At 38.2% G+C, this 19,849-nt stretch overlaps 1 protein-coding gene across 1 annotated transcript in view; it reads left to right on the top strand.

The window, feature by feature from the left end:
- The window catches only part of CHN1 (chimerin 1), a 65,550-nt gene that overhangs the window by 13,516 nt on the left and 32,185 nt on the right, over positions 1–19,849 (top strand). The window contains exons 5-7 of the mRNA XM_075180584.1: positions 1,349–1,380; positions 1,931–2,044; positions 12,465–12,753. Of these exons, the coding sequence (XP_075036685.1) occupies positions 1,349–1,380; positions 1,931–2,044; positions 12,465–12,753 (435 nt within the window). The remainder of the gene's footprint in view (positions 1–1,348; positions 1,381–1,930; positions 2,045–12,464; positions 12,754–19,849) is intronic.

The raw sequence follows: 19,849 nt of genomic DNA on the forward strand, positions 1-19,849 counted from the left end.
AAGCAACTAACTACTACAAACACACATTTATTCAGATGTTGCTTGAGAGCACCTCTGCCCATGAAATGATACAAATGTAAATGTTATTACATAAATGTAATGCAAAATGCATGGTGCCTGAGAGCGACATTGCAAAATAAAGGGTTAAATTGAAATTCAGCAGGTTGTGGTGTCTGAACTTTTTATTTTTATTTTAGTATTTGACCTATTAAGATCTCATTGGTGTTTTATGCAGCATCCATGGTTCATTCACTATATGATGGACTGAGGGCTAAAAGAACTTCTATAGTGGAAAATAGAGTAATCCTACTGGGGTTATGTACTAACATTGCTGAAAGGTGTAAACCTGCAATAAAAACATAGCAACCAATCAGGCTTTAGCGTTCATGGTTTAACCTGGCTACACACCTATGCAATCGTACATCAGATGAAATGAGTTTTACCAAAAAAGTGCCGATGAGCATGTTGATTCCTGCGTGCACACCTACACACTTTACCTTCAGGTCTGTGATCTTCATCTCTCATAACCATCTGCTGAAAAGATCGTGATTGTGTCCACACTCTATAGATATCTACCTAAACGGCTGTTCTTGAGTTTCGTACACACTTCCACATTTGCCTGACCTCGTTCCATCGCTGATCGTGATTTTTAGGAAGTTTATAAAGCCAAATCAACAGATGCAGTGTGTTTTTCTACAATAACACATGATCGTGGGAGCGGTCACACAGTATCTGAACAAACAGTGTGATCTTCACAATAATTGCATAGGTGTGTACCCAGCTTTACACAAGACAGATAAATGTTGATGTCTGACCGTGTTGTGCACTGGCATTACTCTAGATTTGCATATTTGAGCAATTTTGGTAAATAAACCCTCATTGACTTTTTATCAAACGGATGACACTGTAAGTATGTTCCTACTTTCCTACTGTTTTAAATATGGAAGGACAATCATTATTGCAGTATCTGTCTGTTTACCCTGTGCTGACTGAGCATGAAACACCCTTCAGATCCTGAACCCTTTTAAGAGGCATGACACATATGTCATGCGGTAGGGCAGTGTGCACCCACCCATTACTTTCCTGTAATATCTGGAACTTGACTGTTGTGTGGATATTGAGGTGAGTTCTATCATAAATCCCAATTGTAAAGCGCTACGGAATATGTTGGCGCTATGTAAATAAATGATGATGATAAATCGGAAAACTGCTTGAATGTATGGAAATAATTGTAATATTTAATCCATTCACCATTGTGCTTATTGATATGAAGTATTTATTCTAATAATCATCATCAGAAAACAGCATTCATTAGATCTTTGTGTGCTTTATTTTTTTTTTATTGCAGGTGGACAACAGGCCAAAATATTATGGAAGAGAGTAAGTTCTCTTTTTCTGTGTCACTACTTTATATTCCATATACGTGTTATGTATATATGTGTGTTTATGTATGTGTATTATATACATTTTATTCTGAAACATGTCGTCATTTTTTTTTGTTATCAGTAGAAATAATGCACATCATTATACTGTATAATACATTTATTTTAGAAACTATTGAAGCTTATCTAATCAGCTGTAGTTATTGCTTAGTTAAGTCAATGTACACCTTCCATGATGATTTGACCACTAGAGGCACTGTTCCGCTGCAGTCTACAGATAGGTACAGAAATCAGTATGTTAATGTTCTCAAATACAGGATGCAGGGAAATTAGGCTTAGCACTTGGAACAAAATGACTTATGTTTTACAGAACACTTACACAAAAACTAAAGTGAACTCTGTTACTAGATACAAGGGTTATATAAAAATAAACTGAAACGTTGTTTTCTGATTTGTCTATTTTTGGCATGTTTTAAGCCGTGTAAAAGGCTGAATCTTATGACACATAAAAATCTGGACCTGAAAGAGATGTTTATTTCTGTCTCCAGATTTTACGGAATGATCTCAAGGGAAGAAACAGACCAACTACTGAGTGTTGCAGAGGGCAGTTATCTCATTCGTGAGAGTCAGCGGCAGCCTGGAACATACACTTTAGCACTGAGGTAAAAAAAAAAATATTTCTCTTGTTATCCAGTTTTCACTTATAGGAAGTTATACAATGAAATAAAGCTATACCTCACCAGGACATATTGACAGTTGATAGGCTTTTAATCAGAGAGAAAAAAAAAGGGATTTCTAAGTGAGTTCTAACACTTTAATTATTAAACAAGTTGGCTAATCTCATTTTTTTTTTTTTGTTACACGCTATAAATTATCCATATGTTCCACCATACATTTAGGGAGAATCAATCCTCAAATCCCAACCAAATTCAAAAAGGCCTTATGTATTAAAATAGGCCAACAGGTAGTATCTCTCTTTATTATGTAATATTTTTTTAAATATTCTCAAAATGACCTTGCAATTGATTTAAAAGGTCAATGCACAGAAAAAACACAATCCTGGTGCTGCATTATTCTTCAAACCGCTTCTCTCTCAAATTTATGCATGGGCTATTTTTGTACCCGTCAAAAAATATTTGTTTCTATAGAGCGTTCAGCCACGTTTTGCTTTGTAATGCAGGTTTTTACCTTGTGGTAAAGTAGTTGCTACATTGCAGCCCTTGTGGAATAATCAGTAAATATTGTGTGCTACAGTAGTATATTTCCTCTAAATGTGGCTGTTATGTTAGGGACTGAAACATATATTTATAACCGGCCTATCTGCTATGGTTAATGAAAATATAGGCAACATTCAGACAACAGGGCAGAGGCGTAGCTTGGCCCCCTTTTGTAATTATCCCTTCTCTTCATGCATGCACACACATTGTTAAAGTAAAAAGATATATATCATTTAGGTCAAATATTTTACACTGCTATCACACCCAGGGTAATGGCAATTTTGGTGTAAATACCAGAGAAGTTGTCCTGTCCATACATACAAAAGCAACAGACTCTGAGAATTACACTTGCGTAGTACAGTCACATTGCACATACCCTATTGCCATTATTAAAAGTGTATTAGCTTTTCTTTTTTCACTTTTTACGTTGTTGCATTAGAGTTGATCGTGAGTCCTCCTGAGCAGAGAGAAACACCCCAGTGCACCTAAGCAGGAGGATCCTTATACCTGCAGTCCCTCCCAGAACCAGTGTTCCCCCCAGCACCTATTTCCTGGGTGCTTCACCGGCTGTTTTTACTTGCCACCCGGCTGTTGGAGGCCAACAGAGTCCTATTATAATAGAATAAACCATTGTTTCTCCTATTAGAACAGGATCTATGGGCCTGACTCATTAAGGAAAGTTAAGCAGGAAATTAAGTAAGTTTTCTTACTTAAGTTTTCTGGACAAAAACTAATTTGCACCCCTTGCATTGCAAAATGCTTATTATTTGCACATGAGGATAATACTGGCTGTTTTTTCATGTAGCACACAAATCCTTGATGGCTTATTTGTACACTGAAATTTAAAGTTGACCTTGGAACAAAAAGTCAGTATTTTAACTTATGTGCAAAATAATAAACAAATATGCACCCCTTGCATTGTAACATGGTTTTGTCCAGGAGAAAACTTAAGTAAAAAAAAAAAAAAAAAGTACTTTCCTTTAATGAATCAGGCCCTATGTGAACACTACAGCCAGCAGTGTGTGTTAGACCACTGACCACAAGTCCTGGCAGGAGTGGGCAATAACCTCTAACATTTGTCAATATTAGTGCAAAGTATTACACTGCCCCCACTTGGCTGGCAAAATTTTCTGGAGAGAACACTGCAGACCTATACTTGCAGTCTCTCCCAGAGCTTGGCTACTCTATTACACCACTGAACTGCTACACCTGACTATGTGCAGACTTTCTGGTTGTGCAGGCATACAATCGGCTTGCGTAGAGTGGCTACGTTACCTCCTTCTTTTTTCTTTTAATGTAAAATCTCCCCTCCCTCTCCAGTGGACAAGAGAGCAAGAACACTTGTCTGTGCTGCTATTGCCCCTGCTGTCCATCCTTGGACACACCTCTATAAGGTGTAGGATTTAAGACTATACAAAATATATATATTTTTTTTTACCACGATGTAGCCATTCAGAACTGATTTCTTATAGTTTTTACCAAAGAACTTTCTTGGAGTAAAGCAAAATAATAAAGTATTTGAAGAACACTAATGAGTGTGCAGATATCTGTTTGTTGTTGGGTACTGCGCCAAGTTACTAAGTCACACATCCGCCACCACTTATTAATTCACCAGCTTTTATATGCAGTACAAACCATAACCATATGTTGCACTTTAATCAGCCCTTCTTAAATGCTTCCTTAATACATTTCTTAAATACTTCTTATTCTGTCTCACTTTTTTGATGTAATGGAATAAGAATAATAAAACAAGTACTTCATGCTTTTCTTCTGGCCACGCTATGTTTCAGAATAAGGTGCTCACTTTAGATAAATGCATAGAAAAACACTGCAATACATGTCACGTTAATGGTTGGGTAATTTATTGCCAATGGCAACGGAGCCATTAGTCATTGCAGCAGTGGGAGCATACTGACTGAAGTGCTCTTTCATATGTGGCAATAATGAGCAAACACGTGTTCTTGTATTTGTCTAGAGGAATCGTTAAAGGTTGGAATTGTTCTGTGATCAAAATATGCTTTTCAGAGATAAGTGCTGTGAATAGCGCTTCAGATTTATACAGCAGTTTCTAGCAGAAATGTGCAGGGTAGAGGTTGCAGAACAAATATTAACTGAGTTTAACATGGCAGAGCACATCATTATAGCATTGAGGTGGCAATGCAGCATTGTGTCCTTAACATTACAATTAGAGAATGCCACCAGAATCACATTTATCCTTCAATTTGTGCATTTCATTCTACTTCAGCACGTTATAAAATTTACAAGCAAATTAAGAGCAATTCTATTGTATAAAGTACTTCATCTGTGGGATCTATACCTTGGTCACTGTATCCGTTCTGTTTGCACCTCCCACATTGAAGTGACAGAAAAGTAGAGGGGGCAGTCAGTGAGAAAGGGGCTGGCGAATTACTGTCCTGGCTGGTCAAGCATACCGAGCAGGAGTTTTGAGTCCACCAGTGTCAACAGTCCTCTTCTCTCCATGCTGTTAGTGGTACTTGGATCTAAGTTGTTTATATTATTGCTAATCTGTGCATACGCACTGAGGTTTAGCAAATTTAGTCATTTCAAAGCATTTTAGTCTATCATTGTTTGTGCCCAAAACAACCAGTATTCTCGACAGTGTGATTGGTCAGAGAATCTTGTTGACCAGAATTTGACATTGTCTGCAGTCATGCTCGAACACTTAGACTGAGCATTAATCAACTGGATCTTTAATTGTCCTTACGCCGTGCTTGTGTGATAACCTATTACTTGTTGTATGTGTTTTTATTTTTTCTGCCTGTGATGATGTCATCATCCTACAGAATCATAGTGGTCTTAATGGCTTTGGAGAAGTGTAAAACAACTTTAAGTCATGCCCCAGTTTAGTTATTTGTGAAGTGTTTCATGTCAGTCACGTCAACTAAAACCCTATTTCATCTGATAGGTTTTTATGTTGTATTCCACTTTGTGGTTCGCTTTGTCATGCCTTGCAATGTACAAATTATGGGTTACTTTTAGGGAGGGTGTGCAGAGTGGAATTGGAGTTAATGGCATCTCCTCTACTTTTGGCTCTCATCCGTGCCCTCCCTCCTTGGGGCCGTTGTTGGCAGATGTTCCCCTCTCCCCGCCCCGCTAGCTGTGCCTTGAGCTCACTGAGTTACTGTGATTATTGTTTACTGTACTGTGCTGTCTCACCTCGTATTGTAATTTCGTTTGTCCCTGTACGGCGCCGCGGACACCTAGTGGCGCCCTATAAATAAAAATTAATAATAATAATACTTTTAAATTGCTTAAATACATGTATATTTACTGTGGCACAATTAGAAGAACATCTTGATACAAGTGTCTTCACTGTTGAGGTCTACTGCATTGCTTAAATATTAAAACGTAAATTAACACATACAACGCCCCAGGGATTTCTAATCATTGTTTATTGCAATGGTAATATTCAATTGGATTTAATCCCCAGTGAAGGAGGAAGAGTGTGTGTATATTGCTATATAATTTAAAAGCAGAAATGTCAACATAAATGAACTAATTAAAAGAGAAGAGAGCGAATTAGTGTTATATATTTGGAAAAGAACAATAGTGTTAAGCAATATAAATTGTGCATATTATATAATTATGTAATAAGGCTTATCTAGTTTATGATTCAATGTACTCTGCAATAAAAGTCTAATCAATAAGCACTGGGTTGGCAAATACGAATACCAATAAAGGATAAAATGTATATAGGAAGATTTATAAAACTGCTTATCTGAGGAAACACAAAGTGAGCATACATTGCCTACTAGTCACTGCTGGGATTAGTATTCTAGACGCTGAAGCCCTTATTCATCATAGGGGTAGAGGGTGGCTCTGCTGCAGAAGCTATGTGGCAACAATGTCCCTTCCTGTTCAGCTCACAGATCACTATGTGGCAACAATGTCCCTTCCTGTTCAGCTCACAGATGAAGACTCCACACCCAACGCGTTTCGTATGCAAACAATACTTCATCAGGGAAATAGAATCCTGTATCTGTACATCTCTAAAATATAACCGGCAATTACCATGGAAAGTATATAATTGATCAAGTGCCAATATACATAATATAATAGTGCTAATACAAATGACTGAAAAAATAGGTGAGTGCAAGTATTAATATATCACACTAACCATGGTAATTGTGTGTGATCTTTAAAATATATTCTCTCTGGGATAATCGAATTTCCATATTGTCCCCTCTAGTTCCTACCACATGCTCTAGAACAGGCCTGTCCAACCTGTGGCCCTCCAGGTGTTGTAAAACTACAAGCCCCAGCATGCTTTGCCAGTAGACAACCTGTTGATAGCTGGAATGGCATGCTGGGACTTGTAGTTTCACTACATCTGGAGGGCCGTAGACTGGACAGGCCTGCTCTAAGAACTATAAATTTAACAGAAGTTAAATCTTTAATGTGATGTAAATTGAAATGTTGGAATATGCTATAAATTATAAAACCTCCCTTAATATTCCCAAAGTGTTCCAGGTTTTTCATATGGTGTTTTGTTTACTGTTTGACAGGCTTCTAATCTTAAATGATTATCTGGTGTAGTAGAGAAAGGTTTGGAATCTGTCAATGAACTTACATACTATTATACTGTGAATAGGGTTACCAACCTCAATCTGTTAATTGTTTATATCCGTTCCTAAAGAGCAACATATAACTAAACTAGGAGTTAAAGTGGTTTTCTGTATAGTTGGTTTTAGCTGCTGATCTTGGGCCCAAAACCAAATCTTTTAATAGAATATCTCTATAGCTGCTCAATATTGATTCAATTATTGCATCGTGATGATTATACCTTTTGATAAAGGGATATGTTGATTTAGGTTTATTTAGGTAGAGATGGCGGGTCTTGTTTTTGTTATTTAGAAAGCTAGCTCTCCATAATTTGAAATGCTTGGTATGTATTGTTTTATCAAATTTATTGTATATCTAGTATATACTGTCAACAAACTTCTTAACGAATACCACCGATTGTTGTTCGGATGTCACCTGTGAACTACAATTATGAAGTAATCTTATAAATGTTGAATATTTGGTCTTCACCTAATTATGCCATTTATGGTGTGCAGTACATTTCTGCAGCCGGCAGTCTCTTTTTATGCTGCAGTTATTTGAGTTAATTGCAAAGCATAAAAAAACACTTTGGACCCACCGCGTGCCTCTGTTTCCACCAGGGTAGCATTTGCACAGATGCAGCAGTTTATATACAGTCATGGCCAAAAGTTTTGAGAATGACACAAGTATTGGTTTTCACAAAGTTTTCTGCTTCATTGTTTTTAGACCTTTTTGTCAGATGTTGCTATGGTATACGGAAGTAAAATTACAAGCATTTCATAAGTGTCAAAGACTTTTATTGACAATTACATTTTATGCAAAGAGTCAATATTTGCAGTGTTGACTCTTCTTTTGGAAGACCTCTGCAATTTCCCTGGCATGCTGTCAATCAACTTCTGGGCCACATACTGACTGATGGCCGCCCATTCTTGCCTAATCAATGCTTGGAGTTTGTCAGAACTTGTGGGTTTTTGTTTGTCCACTCGCTTCTTGAAGATTGACCACAAGTTTTCAATGGGATTAAGGTCTGGGGAGTTTCCTGGCCATAGACCCAAACCTTCGATGCTTTGATCCCCGAGCCACTTAGTTATCACTTTTGACTTATAGCAAGGTGCTCCATCATACTGGAAAAGGCATTGTTCATCACCAAACTGTGTTTGGATGGTTGGGAGATGTTGCTCTTGGAAGATGTTTTGGTACCATTCTTTATTCATTGCTGTGTTCTTAGGAAAAATTGTGAGTGAGCCCACCCACTTGGCTGAAAAGCAACTCCACACATGAATGGTCTCAGGATGCTTTACTGTTGGCATGACACAGGACTGATGGTAGCACTCACCTTTCCTTCTCTGGACAAGCGTTTTTCCAGATGCCCCACACAATGTGAAAGGGGATTCATCAGAGAAAATTACTTTATCCCAGTCCTCAGCAGTACAATCCCTGTACCTTTTGCAGAATATCAGTCTGTCCCTAATGTTTTTCCTGTAGAGAAGTGGCTTTGTTACTGGCCTTCTTGACACCAGGCCATCCTCCAAAAGTCTTTGTTTCACTGTGCGTGCAGGTGTACTCATGCCTTCCTGCTGCTATTCCTGAGCAAGCTCTGCACTGGTGGTGCCCTGATCCCGCAGCTGAATCAGCTTTAGGAGACAGTCCTGTGCTTGCTGGATGGTCTTGGACACCCTGAAGCCTTCTTCACAACTATTGAACCGTTCTCCTTGAAGTTCTTGATGATCCGATAAATGATTGATTTATGTGCAATCTTACTAACAGCAATGTCCTTGCCTGTGAAGCCCTTTTTGTGCAAAGCAGTGATGACTGCACGTGTTTCCTTGCAGGAAACCATGGTTAGCAGAGGAAGAACAATGATTTCAAGCACCACCCTCCTTTTAAAGCTTTCAGTCTGTTATTCTAACTCCATCAGCATGACAGAGTGATATCCAGCCTTTTCCTTGTCAACACTCTCAGCTGTGTTAACAAAGAGAATCAATGACCTGGTGTCAGCTGGTTCTTTTGTGGCAGGACTGAAATGCAGTGGAAATGTTGTTTTGGGGATAAAGTTCATTGTCATGGCAAAGAGGGACTTTGAAATTAATTTCAATTCATCTGATCACTCTTTATGACATTCTGGAGTATATGCAAATTGCCATCATAAAAACTGAGGCAGCAGACTTTGTGAAAAATAACATTTGTGTCTTTCTCAAAACTTTTGGCCATGACCGTAGAGTGTCTACTGAAAGTGTATCTACAGAAATAGAAGAAAGAGTAGATACACCCGTGCATCTCTATTGGCGATAAAGCAATTTCAGTTTACGGAGCAAGATTATTGAAATAAACTAAAGGGATGAAGAGGGCGCAGTTTTAGCTTTGTTCCTTCTTATGCAAATTTCCACTTTGCAAAAGGACTGAATTTTGCACTAACTCAAACCTAGCGAATTTCTTGTGTCATCCTATACTTTTTAATGGGACCCATTTTGCACCTGCCTGTTGTGCTTCCTAGAAGAAGCGCATTTCCAGGTGTATTCAGAGTAGGGTAATAAAACACTTGACCCATCAAATCATCTGTAATATAGACATTCCCCATGTCTCCAAACTCCCATGATTCATATGAGGCTAAACCGAGGTGAAAAATTAAAAAGTTTTTGTTATTACTTGTGTCTATAGATTTTTCCGATGCACTGGGGCACTCTTCTAGTTTGTAGAGACGTCTGCTGAGGGTAAGCGGGGCCATCGAAGGGCACAAGGGGCAGAACCTAGGTGTTTTGCAGTGTGCTTTGAAAATGGTGTCCATTATAACAATTTTTTAAATCGGTCAAAATATTATAAAATGTATTGGTAAAAAAATAAAACCTATACAAAGCTAATTACAGTGATGTATTTTTTTTAAACATAAAAGCATGATCAGGGCTTGGTATAAATGTATACACGTAAGGGGAGCCTTGAGTAAATGAACATATGTGGTTTATGTAAAGCATTCAGTTGATGGCCAAATCTCTCCATGGATACAATTACCTATAGTGACACCTGTATTTCATTATATCAAAGATTTACTAGGAACAAGTGTATGCTGGAGAATGTATTTTCATCGTGAAACATGCATCATCAGTAAGGAGGTTTTCATACTGTTGTTTTTTTTTGTTTTTTTTCTTTTCATTACACTTTAGATTAAATGAAGGCCTTGAACACATGAGCGGATATCATTTAAGTTCCAAAGCTTTGCTGTATAGTGACCCTGTGATTATGTTTGTGTGTGTGTGTGTCAAGATCTGGAGAGATCAGAAGTTTGCCATTTTTACCTTGGAGTCCAGTATGCCTTCTTCCTTCTACTGCATTCTTCTTCCATCCTTTCTTTTTGATTGATAGGGGCATATTCAATTGACGGCGGGATCGCCGAAAATCCCGCGCTCCAAAAATATTACCGTTAATGCGGTAATATCTCGCTGGATTTCAGCTCGCAGCTCTCTGAGACCCTATTACATTAAAAGCTGTTTAATTTAAATTGTCTTCTCTTTGTAAATAACACATGCTTTTTGATTACACACCAACTCGTTATTGTGAAATCGCTAGCTTTATGGTTTATTTTGTTATAAATGATCTTCCTTTATTTATTCCAACAGTAAAATTGTTATGTATACATTTTACAGCTGTGTTTCATATACAACTGTGTTGACTTGTCAGGCTAAAATTGAAAAGAAGCATAAACTAAATGCAAGTTAAACTCGCAGTTGTCTACATGTTTTTTGCTTGTGTTAGAAACTCATATGGGGGGGGGATTCTATTGGGCGCGATGTTCTGAGAAACATCGCGACTGCGCATTTTAACTGTTTATACGGTAAAAATATCTGCTTATTTTTGCTCGCACCTATGTGGGGTGCGAGCAGAAATGAAGGATATTTCTGTGGGGGAAAAAAAAAAATCCTCCCTAGGTGTCTCGTGCCTGTTCTGAAGGCACTTTGCACAGATTTTTTTTTAAGAATTGAATCTCCCCCCAGTGTGTGTGTGTGTGTGTGTGTGTGTGTGTGTGTGTGTCTTTCTTTCTTTGTAGCTTTATGAAAATTTTAGTTATTCTACTTTCCTACCAAACCATCAATTTATATGTTCAGTATTCTTAACATGTTCATGTTAAGAGGACTGACCACTGTTGGGCAACCTCCTTTTATAATGCCCTCCATATAGCCATATAACTAGATTGTGTATCACAGAATAATGAGTATACTATACAGAGCTTTGATCACTGCAGAGAGTTCTGAGCAGGAGATTAGAATCTGCCAGGATGGTCGGTGTGTTTTGATTGGATGGTTGAGGATAGTGTTCAATCAGGTGCTGCATTTTCCCCCATATCACCTGGCCCATCCAGTTAGGTTTCGAGTATGGCTTTAGTCAACCAGCCACAGCCGAAAGAGGATAATCCCTAATGTGTAATTACAAACTTCCATTTATCCACTATATTTTGAGGAGTGCCATGCAAAGCTGGAAAGCTATTACTACAAGTTACCCTTGTAGAAGTGAACCTATGGCCTTGCGCCTCTTTCTTATGTCACGGCTTAATAGCGGAATGTACAGGAATGGGGGCATCTTCCCAAACATTTTAAACAGCATTTCATAAATTAGTACATTTGGATTATTAATATTTAGTAGATTGGAGATTTTTATTCAGCTCTATTACTTAATGCCCTCTAGAAAAATACATTTTTTAAGAAGCTGAGCCCATGATGTCACCTGACTCTTATGTTTTATCTTTTTTTAGCCAGTACATGACAGATTTTCTAAAACGGCTTGATTTTTAGCAAGCTCCCCACAGAGCTTCTTTTGTAAAACACCAAAGAGTTAGTGCTTGGCCTCTAGCCAGAAATAAAGAATACTTACCCTTGTGCCATTCTGTCCCATTTTGCTGAGATTCTGGCAGCAGATGTGTTTCAGTGTAATTGTTGGCACAGGAGTCGATCTGCATCCTGAATGGACTCTTCCTAGTAAATGGCAGGACTGCTGAGGTCTTGGACTGCATCAAATCGCTGTATTGATTAATGGCAATAGAAAAGCTTATTGTAAGAATATGCAGCATCTCGGATAGTTGAAAGACGGCACAGACTCTGTCAATGTAATACAAATGTCATATGAACTGTGGGCTAGATCAGTTTTTCCACAGATGTAATGAAGTGACTTCACTAATTCTGTAGACCTCTACATTGTAGCTGCTAGACTGCTCGGCTGAAACCCACCGTACAGTTTTGCACTCTTAGAAAAATATCTTATGGAAGAAAATAATTCCTTAAAATGAAATACTCCCCTTCTATTTTTATTGAGGTAGATTTGGAATCCAGACTAGAAACTTCAGGCTCTACCATGATGGAAAACATTTTGTCGGAGAAAAGAGATTTGAATCCATCCATGACCTGGTGACCGACGGCCTGATCACTCTGTACATTGAGACTAAGGCAGCAGAGTACATTGCCAAGATGACGATCAACCCAATTTACGAACATATAGGCTACACAACTTTAAACCGGGAGCCGGCACACAAGAAACAAATGCCAGCTGTGAAAGAGGCACAAGATGAGAGGGACGTGTCGGGAGAAGATGTTATAGCCGAGAAAAGGGTGAGCTACATTCTTGCTACTTGTTCAACTGGTATGTTTTGATAATATACAAATCTGCACATAATTAATACTATTCTATACCTTCATATAGTAGTGTATATAGCTCTATTTTTATTTTTGAGATATTAACTGTTTGCTATTTTCATACCTTTTTTGTTTTTAAAATGGTGTTATAATTTACACTATTTGGTATTGTATGATTTTGTATTGCACTTTTTGCCATTTAAGAGTACTGTCATTTTTGTACCCTATCAATGATGTATAATACTACCTCGGTCCTTCTAAGACTCCTATAACTTTTCCTAAAATTTAGTCAAGTATACAAATGTGTTATATGAAAATACGGGAGCTATAGTGGACAGTAGCATATAGATAATATTTTGAAGCGTCCTTGTAAATTGAACAACTATATACAACATTTTAGGTTCGAGTTTCCAGCACATCGTATGTGCAGAGAAATGCCTTAAATTGGTTCTCCCACATCATTTCTACTATCAGTTGCCGTTTCTCATTTAGAGCTGCTGCACCTGATTCCGCCTGTTGCGGAGAGAGAGGCGAACGGAGCAGACGGTTGTGGCCAGAGGTCCTGGCTATATGCGAGTGTGGGGGACCCGGCATACAGTGAATGGTGGGGGGGTAACTAGGAAAGATATCTTACCACTATACTAGTATTGGGCAGAAAGGTGATTTAATAGAATCTATGTGGAACTCCCCTCCTATAAAACGCACAAAATGTAGAACAAGCATTTTATTGTATTAAAAATGCATTTCAAGTATCATAACATTGTGACAGTAGTTGTGTCCACAGTTATACTCCCCTAATCCTACACTGCAGAGTGAACTGGTAGATAAAAAGCCCAGCTAATGCGGGTTAAGTACGAATGGTCAGTGTAATTATGACTTATTATGTAGTAATTTTCTGTAATGTTAGAATCTTAGAAATATATTTAATTTTTATTTAATTATATTAAAGGAAGATCCGATCCTTCCCCTATAAATATATAAAATTAACTGGGATACCACCCATCCCGCCATCTCCGTTCAGTACATAACAAGAATGTGGATACATCCATGCCCTTAATCTAGAATGCCTGCATTGATTTTTCAGAAAAGCAGACCACATACATTACAATCCAAACATTCAATTCAATATTTTTTTGAGTTGTCGACAAAGCGATACATGTCCAAATTGATTGTCAAGTGACTTTGTCTTGGGTCCTAGCTTAAACGTAAATCGCAGTATACAATTAAAGCTGCCTACATTTTGTGTGCCACATACTATAGCCGCTAATATTTTCGCTGCATGCAAAAGAGAATGTATTTGCACCCCTTACATTTCAATCTGGTTTGTCCATGTGCAAATTTGCACCCTTAGCTGAATTTGCTCCTAAACGTAGAGGGGGAATTCAAATGTCTTCAGAGTTCCTCTGGAGCGGAAGTAACACAGCGGATTTCTCCTCGCACACCATAGACCTGCGATGCTGGAGTACCATAGTTCCCGGATTGCGCAGCCGTTTGGCGGAGCATGGCAGCTAATTGAATTCCCCCTTAATGAGGTCTGTATGATTAAAGTTGATTGAAGTGTGTTAACATAATTAAATCCCAATGATCCTACAACTCTCCTACATTGTCTGTACACTGACAATGTCTCTCTGCCCAGTCGGAACAAAATTGTGACGTTTTTGAGAAATTATCTGATGAAAAAATGTTCGGATTGTGCCATACTTTAATTGTAAATAAATGTGCATTCTACAACAAATATGCAGAAACAAGAAAAAATAATAGATTTTTTTTTTTTTTTTTTTTTTATATACATTTTTTTTACTTTCAGATATGCTCACTTTAGAATTCTAATACGTGATGACTGCATTGAAGTTCTTTTTCTAATATTAAGTTTTTGGCAGTTTATGAAGTTTAACCCATTTGTATTCTGAAGCCTAACTCCAGTCAGCTGGCAGCACATCAAAGGTTCAGAACATTCTCAAAACATTTTGGGGGGGTAGGGAAAGTTGACATCTCAGATTTTCTCAGCCTCTACTGTCGGCATATTTTGTGCAGTGACGGCAAAGTTTACCAGTCTATAAATGATTCTCTTCATTAAGGATATGAAATCTTTTCACCTGAGTAGCTCTAGCCTGTCAGACCATGGCAGCTTCTGAAATGTTAGATGTTATTTGGGGTTTTTTTTTTTTTTGCTGATCAAAACTTTTCATGTGATGTAATTGGGTTGTTTAATACCAAGAGTGTTTATGGTACTTATATTTTTGGGTTTTTTTCACATTGCCTAGTTAAAGGAAAACCTACATGTGAAAATGTGTCTCCAAATTAACAGATTGTAAAATATTTGAAAATGTGTATATTATAAATTTAGTGCTAGAAATATTTTCAGCACTGAGTGAATTCCTTCTCTGTACATAGAGAGTTTTGAAGAAGGCTACACCCCGATGGACATTTTTGGGAGCCTGTCTGAAATGCTTTGACACTTCAGATACGCTCCTAAGACTTTCCTAACCTGCTTCTCTTTTCACTTCTTGAGAAAATGGCAGGTGCAGGTGTAGAAAATGAGGATATCTTTATCTTCTATTACCCTGGGCAGGGAGACGGGAAGGGGGGGGGGGGGGGGGGACTATTTACATAGGCTAAAAGTTCCTGTTCTGTATATAAAGATTACAGGGGTGCATTGAAATACTGCGCTCTCCACAGAAAAAAAAACACATTTACACACATGTTGCTCAAACAAGATCTACTGGGTTTTTTTCCCCTCTTTTTATAATGGTGTTTTCACCCTATATATAACAACATCGATAGAAGCCACAGATTTAAGGGACTATTTATTAAGCTGCGATGAGCTGAAATTCTGACTATTGCAGCTCTTTTGATTTGTCAAGGGATTAAAGCAGGACAAATCTGAGATTTTTCCTGCCTTAACCGATTTTACCCTGGACACTGCAGTCCCCGTAGACCATATGTAACAAGCGTCGAAAAACCTATGCTTTTCACCACCAGCCTTAAAAAAGGAAAAAGAAAAAACTAATGGGCGCTAGCTTACTTAAAAAGGGATCCATCACCGCCGGAGAAGCAGCTGTGATTCCATTTCAAGGTCCCATAACTTTGTGTGGCCTTAGCCACGCATGTAGAATAGTCATACAAGGGTCACTTACTCCATTTATCCAGCATTAGGCTGCGGGTGAAGGAGATTTTTGTTAGTTGAGGAGGGGAGTCTCGCCAGGACTTACAGATGAGCCTCGGCATGGTAAATATCAGCGGCAGTACATTTTGTATGGCTGCGGTATGCAGAGATACAAATTACCTACTGCCGCACACTAGCCACCAATGTTAAATAGGCCCCTTAGTATTTGATATTCGATAGGGCAGGATCCTCAGTGGCTCAAAGTAGTTATGTGATGCCCCTGCCAAACGGATGAGGAAATATTATGGTGCCAAATGTCGCTCTAGGTGAAACAAAGTTCATTTCATGAGATGTTTTTCATTTAATTACAGTAATTACAATCTAAAGGAAACAATATGTTGGTTAGAATTCTAATCTAAACTGTTGTTTTAGTATCTTACTAATAGTATGCAATTACTATGAATGTAATGTGAATTGTAGTTTTTGTTCTTTCATGCTTGTTTAATACATTAACTAGATGTATTACAACCATACTGTAAGTCATAGAAGCCAATTGAGCATTGTGTATGTATGGTTTATTTATATTGTACCATTGCTGTGCGAACTATCTTACAAAATTAAAAGTTACAGCCAAAGGGAAAGCACAGAAAGTAAGGCAAAAGATGGGGTTACAATCTAATTTCAATAATAATAAATAACTATAATTGCACCGTGTTTATGATTTCAGTTCAAATAGCAAGATAGTCATTATACTGCACAGTAATATTTGTCACAATACAGTTTACTTTTTATCCATGCCGTACATATTTGATGCAATCAGTTTTATGTAAAAAGCTGTGGAAAAGAAAGTGGTAACTTTTACAAATCTTAACGTACTCTGTGTAATTTAAACTTAACACTCTTAGGGGGGGTGGGGGAATTCAGTTGTCCAGGCAGCGCCTCCGGAGTGGTTGAGGGGGGCACTCCGCAGCAATGTATGTATCATTGCGGAATTCTCATCGCACCCTATAGAGATGTGCAGGAAAATCTGCGATGTTGGGGTACCGTAGTACCTGGAAATGTGCGCAGTCGCAGTGTTTGGCGGCACATTGTGCACAGTTAAATACCCACTAATCTATGTCCCTGATCACCAAATTACTGAATATATCCATTTTGGCCAAACAATTGTATCACTTATTATGTGGTAAGCTTTAACTCGAGGGCAAACTTGTGTCTATAATACTTCATTATCCATTGGGAATCGGAGAGGAGAGTCGCAACATCATCTAATACAAGTCTGATGTGAGAGGGGCTCTCAATAAACTGAATATTGGTTCTCGGGGGTGAAGTGGAGGGTTGTGGGGATGGAGTAGGGTAGCTGCAGCTTTTAAGAAGTTCTTAACAAATAGAACACTATAAAGCAAAGTATCATTTTTCAGTTATGTTTAAATTCATCATCTCATTAAATGTGTATTGTACTGCAGCCACATGCATGCAGCACCATAGATCAGTCCCTCTGTGTTATAACATTCCTTGTACTATTTACAAACATCATCCCATTAAGACTTTTACATTCCTTTTAACTGGTCAAATCAGCCATAATAAGAACTCTCTTGTAATCTGTATTTATGCTTTATTAACAAATAGAGCAAGGAATTTATGTCTTGCTATCAAGGGCAGTAGTCTTAAAATGGTTCGTTGTTTATAGGAAAGTGATAAGACATGACTGTGAGCTTGATTCTAGGAAATAAGGACTGTAAACTCAAAACCCTTTTCCTTTGGAATTTCCTTATGTAAGAGTCACTATATAACCATGTGAGAAGAATTAGAGAACAGTATAACCCCAGATCTCTCTTGAAAACAATGTAATTTGTTTTTGCATGATACTAATACGACTCTCTTTGTAGTTATTAACCTCATACTACATTCCATGGTTTCAGAAGTGTGTGTTGTATTCTCTCCTTTTATTAAATTGAAATGTCATTGAAGACCAGTATTATTTTGTCATGATGATTTTCCGTCTAGATTGCATTGTCCGGTTGTGGTCCATAAGATATACATCACTGCAACACTTATAATAATGTTGTGAAACCTGTTGATTCATGATATTATCTGTACACAGTGAATGTCGCCATTTTGTGGGCTGAACCATAAGAAAACATTCTATTCCTGGATATTGATCATGCCTCATGAGTATTAATCATGACACACATCTAATGTCATTGCTTCCTAGTTATTGATAAGCCTTATTCTCATAAAAATTGCTGCCGCCATTGTACATGGGTAATAGATTCTTTTTAAGATCTACTTTAAGACCTGGAGTGTTTGAGGTGAAGCCTGCACTCATCATCCAGGCCTGTTCTAGGCAGGTTGGCTTCATTATCTGATTCTATCTGTGCCACCTAATGGACAACTTGCCAAGTATCTAACAGAAAGGGCCCTATCCAACCTGACTTCCTCTCCCCTGACAAACATGTCACTGTTGTTGGAGCAGCAGTATTCTCTGTTCTGTATGGTACATGCAGTAAGAGCAGGCTCTGACACTTTGTAAAGGCAGCAGGACTGATACCTGCTTTTATTCTTATTATTTATTAGTGTGCAGTTTCTACAAAGCACCAGCATTGTTCTGTGCTCTATAATGTGTAATAGATTCATAGATATTACCTGTACATATCAAAGCAAAGGGTGTAGAGGTACTGATCAAGAGTTTACCATATGATTGCTAGTAAATTTTAAAAATGAGATTCCTGTGAGATTTGTGCCTGTTTTACATGTTGTGCATCATTAAGGTTTCCTGGGCGGACATCTTAATATGAACTATTACAGCAGTACCAGGCAGGGCTTACTGGGAGCTATAGCTGTGAGATGCTGCCTACCCCTGTTTACCAAAAGCTTATAGGAAGTAGTGATTCACAGGCTGGTGAGAGGCCTTCGGGGAATATTGTCTGCTCCCCCCCGGGAGTGTGGGAGGTCTCCCAAGAGTCTGGGACTCGCTGGCCATTCTGGGAGACTAGGCAAATGTGTTCCATATGGCACCTTAAATTTGTGAATGATCTGTAGTATATTGCAATAGCTACTCCCACTCACTATTTACAAAATATAATACCTGGAAATGATTTCTGAATTAACAGAACGCATTTGTTGCTACTGAAGTTTAAACAGGATACAATAACCATGAATCAGACCTAGCAACCTCAGTTGCGACTCCAGTAATAACAAGGAAACACACTCAAGATAAACTGTAAACTGCTGTAGAGACAGCAGACAGATGTCTGTCCTTTGAATATCTTAGTAAGCTGCTGCTGTTTGAGGTATTTCTTGTTAATATCTGACCAAATTTTCACATAGCATTTGTAGAATCACAAGCCTAGTGCAACTCCCCAAGTACCAATATAATATGGTTGAAGCCTAACCTTAAACATTGTAACCTTAATTAATATTAAACTATTTACTATAGCCACACTCAAGGTTGTATTTATAGGTAAATTGGTGGTGCTCACTTTTGGCAACCCCTTTTTTTTTTTTTCTTCTTCATTAAACTGCTGTTAAGCTTTTACAGATTGCTAAAGCTGGGTACACACTACACTGTTTTGGGCCAATAATCGGCTCAAACAGCCAACATACGACCGCTCGTTCAAAAGTCGGGTCAGTGTGTGCAGTGACACGATGGTCGAAAGTCTGCCCAAATGGACGATTATCGCCTCATTTGGTTGGTCGTACCGTTTAATATTTTCGTTCCAATCTCGTTTCCGCTGTGTAGTGTGTATAAACTGCTGACCGATCCACAACAGTGAGTACGAAATTACAGTCATTGCTCAGGACAACATGGCTGTAAAAAGTCGCTAAAGGGACGTCCGCTCTTCCCTTTATCGTCCTAAACAAGGCTAGTGTGTATGCAGTCCATGGACCGAGCTATCGGACCATCGCATGTAAAATCGCTCGGCATAAAAAGTTGATCGAAATTTCTGTAGTGTGTACCCAGCTTAA

Source organism: Mixophyes fleayi, chromosome 7 (assembly GCF_038048845.1).
Source record: "Mixophyes fleayi isolate aMixFle1 chromosome 7, aMixFle1.hap1, whole genome shotgun sequence".
NCBI lineage: Eukaryota > Metazoa > Chordata > Amphibia > Anura > Limnodynastidae > Mixophyes > Mixophyes fleayi.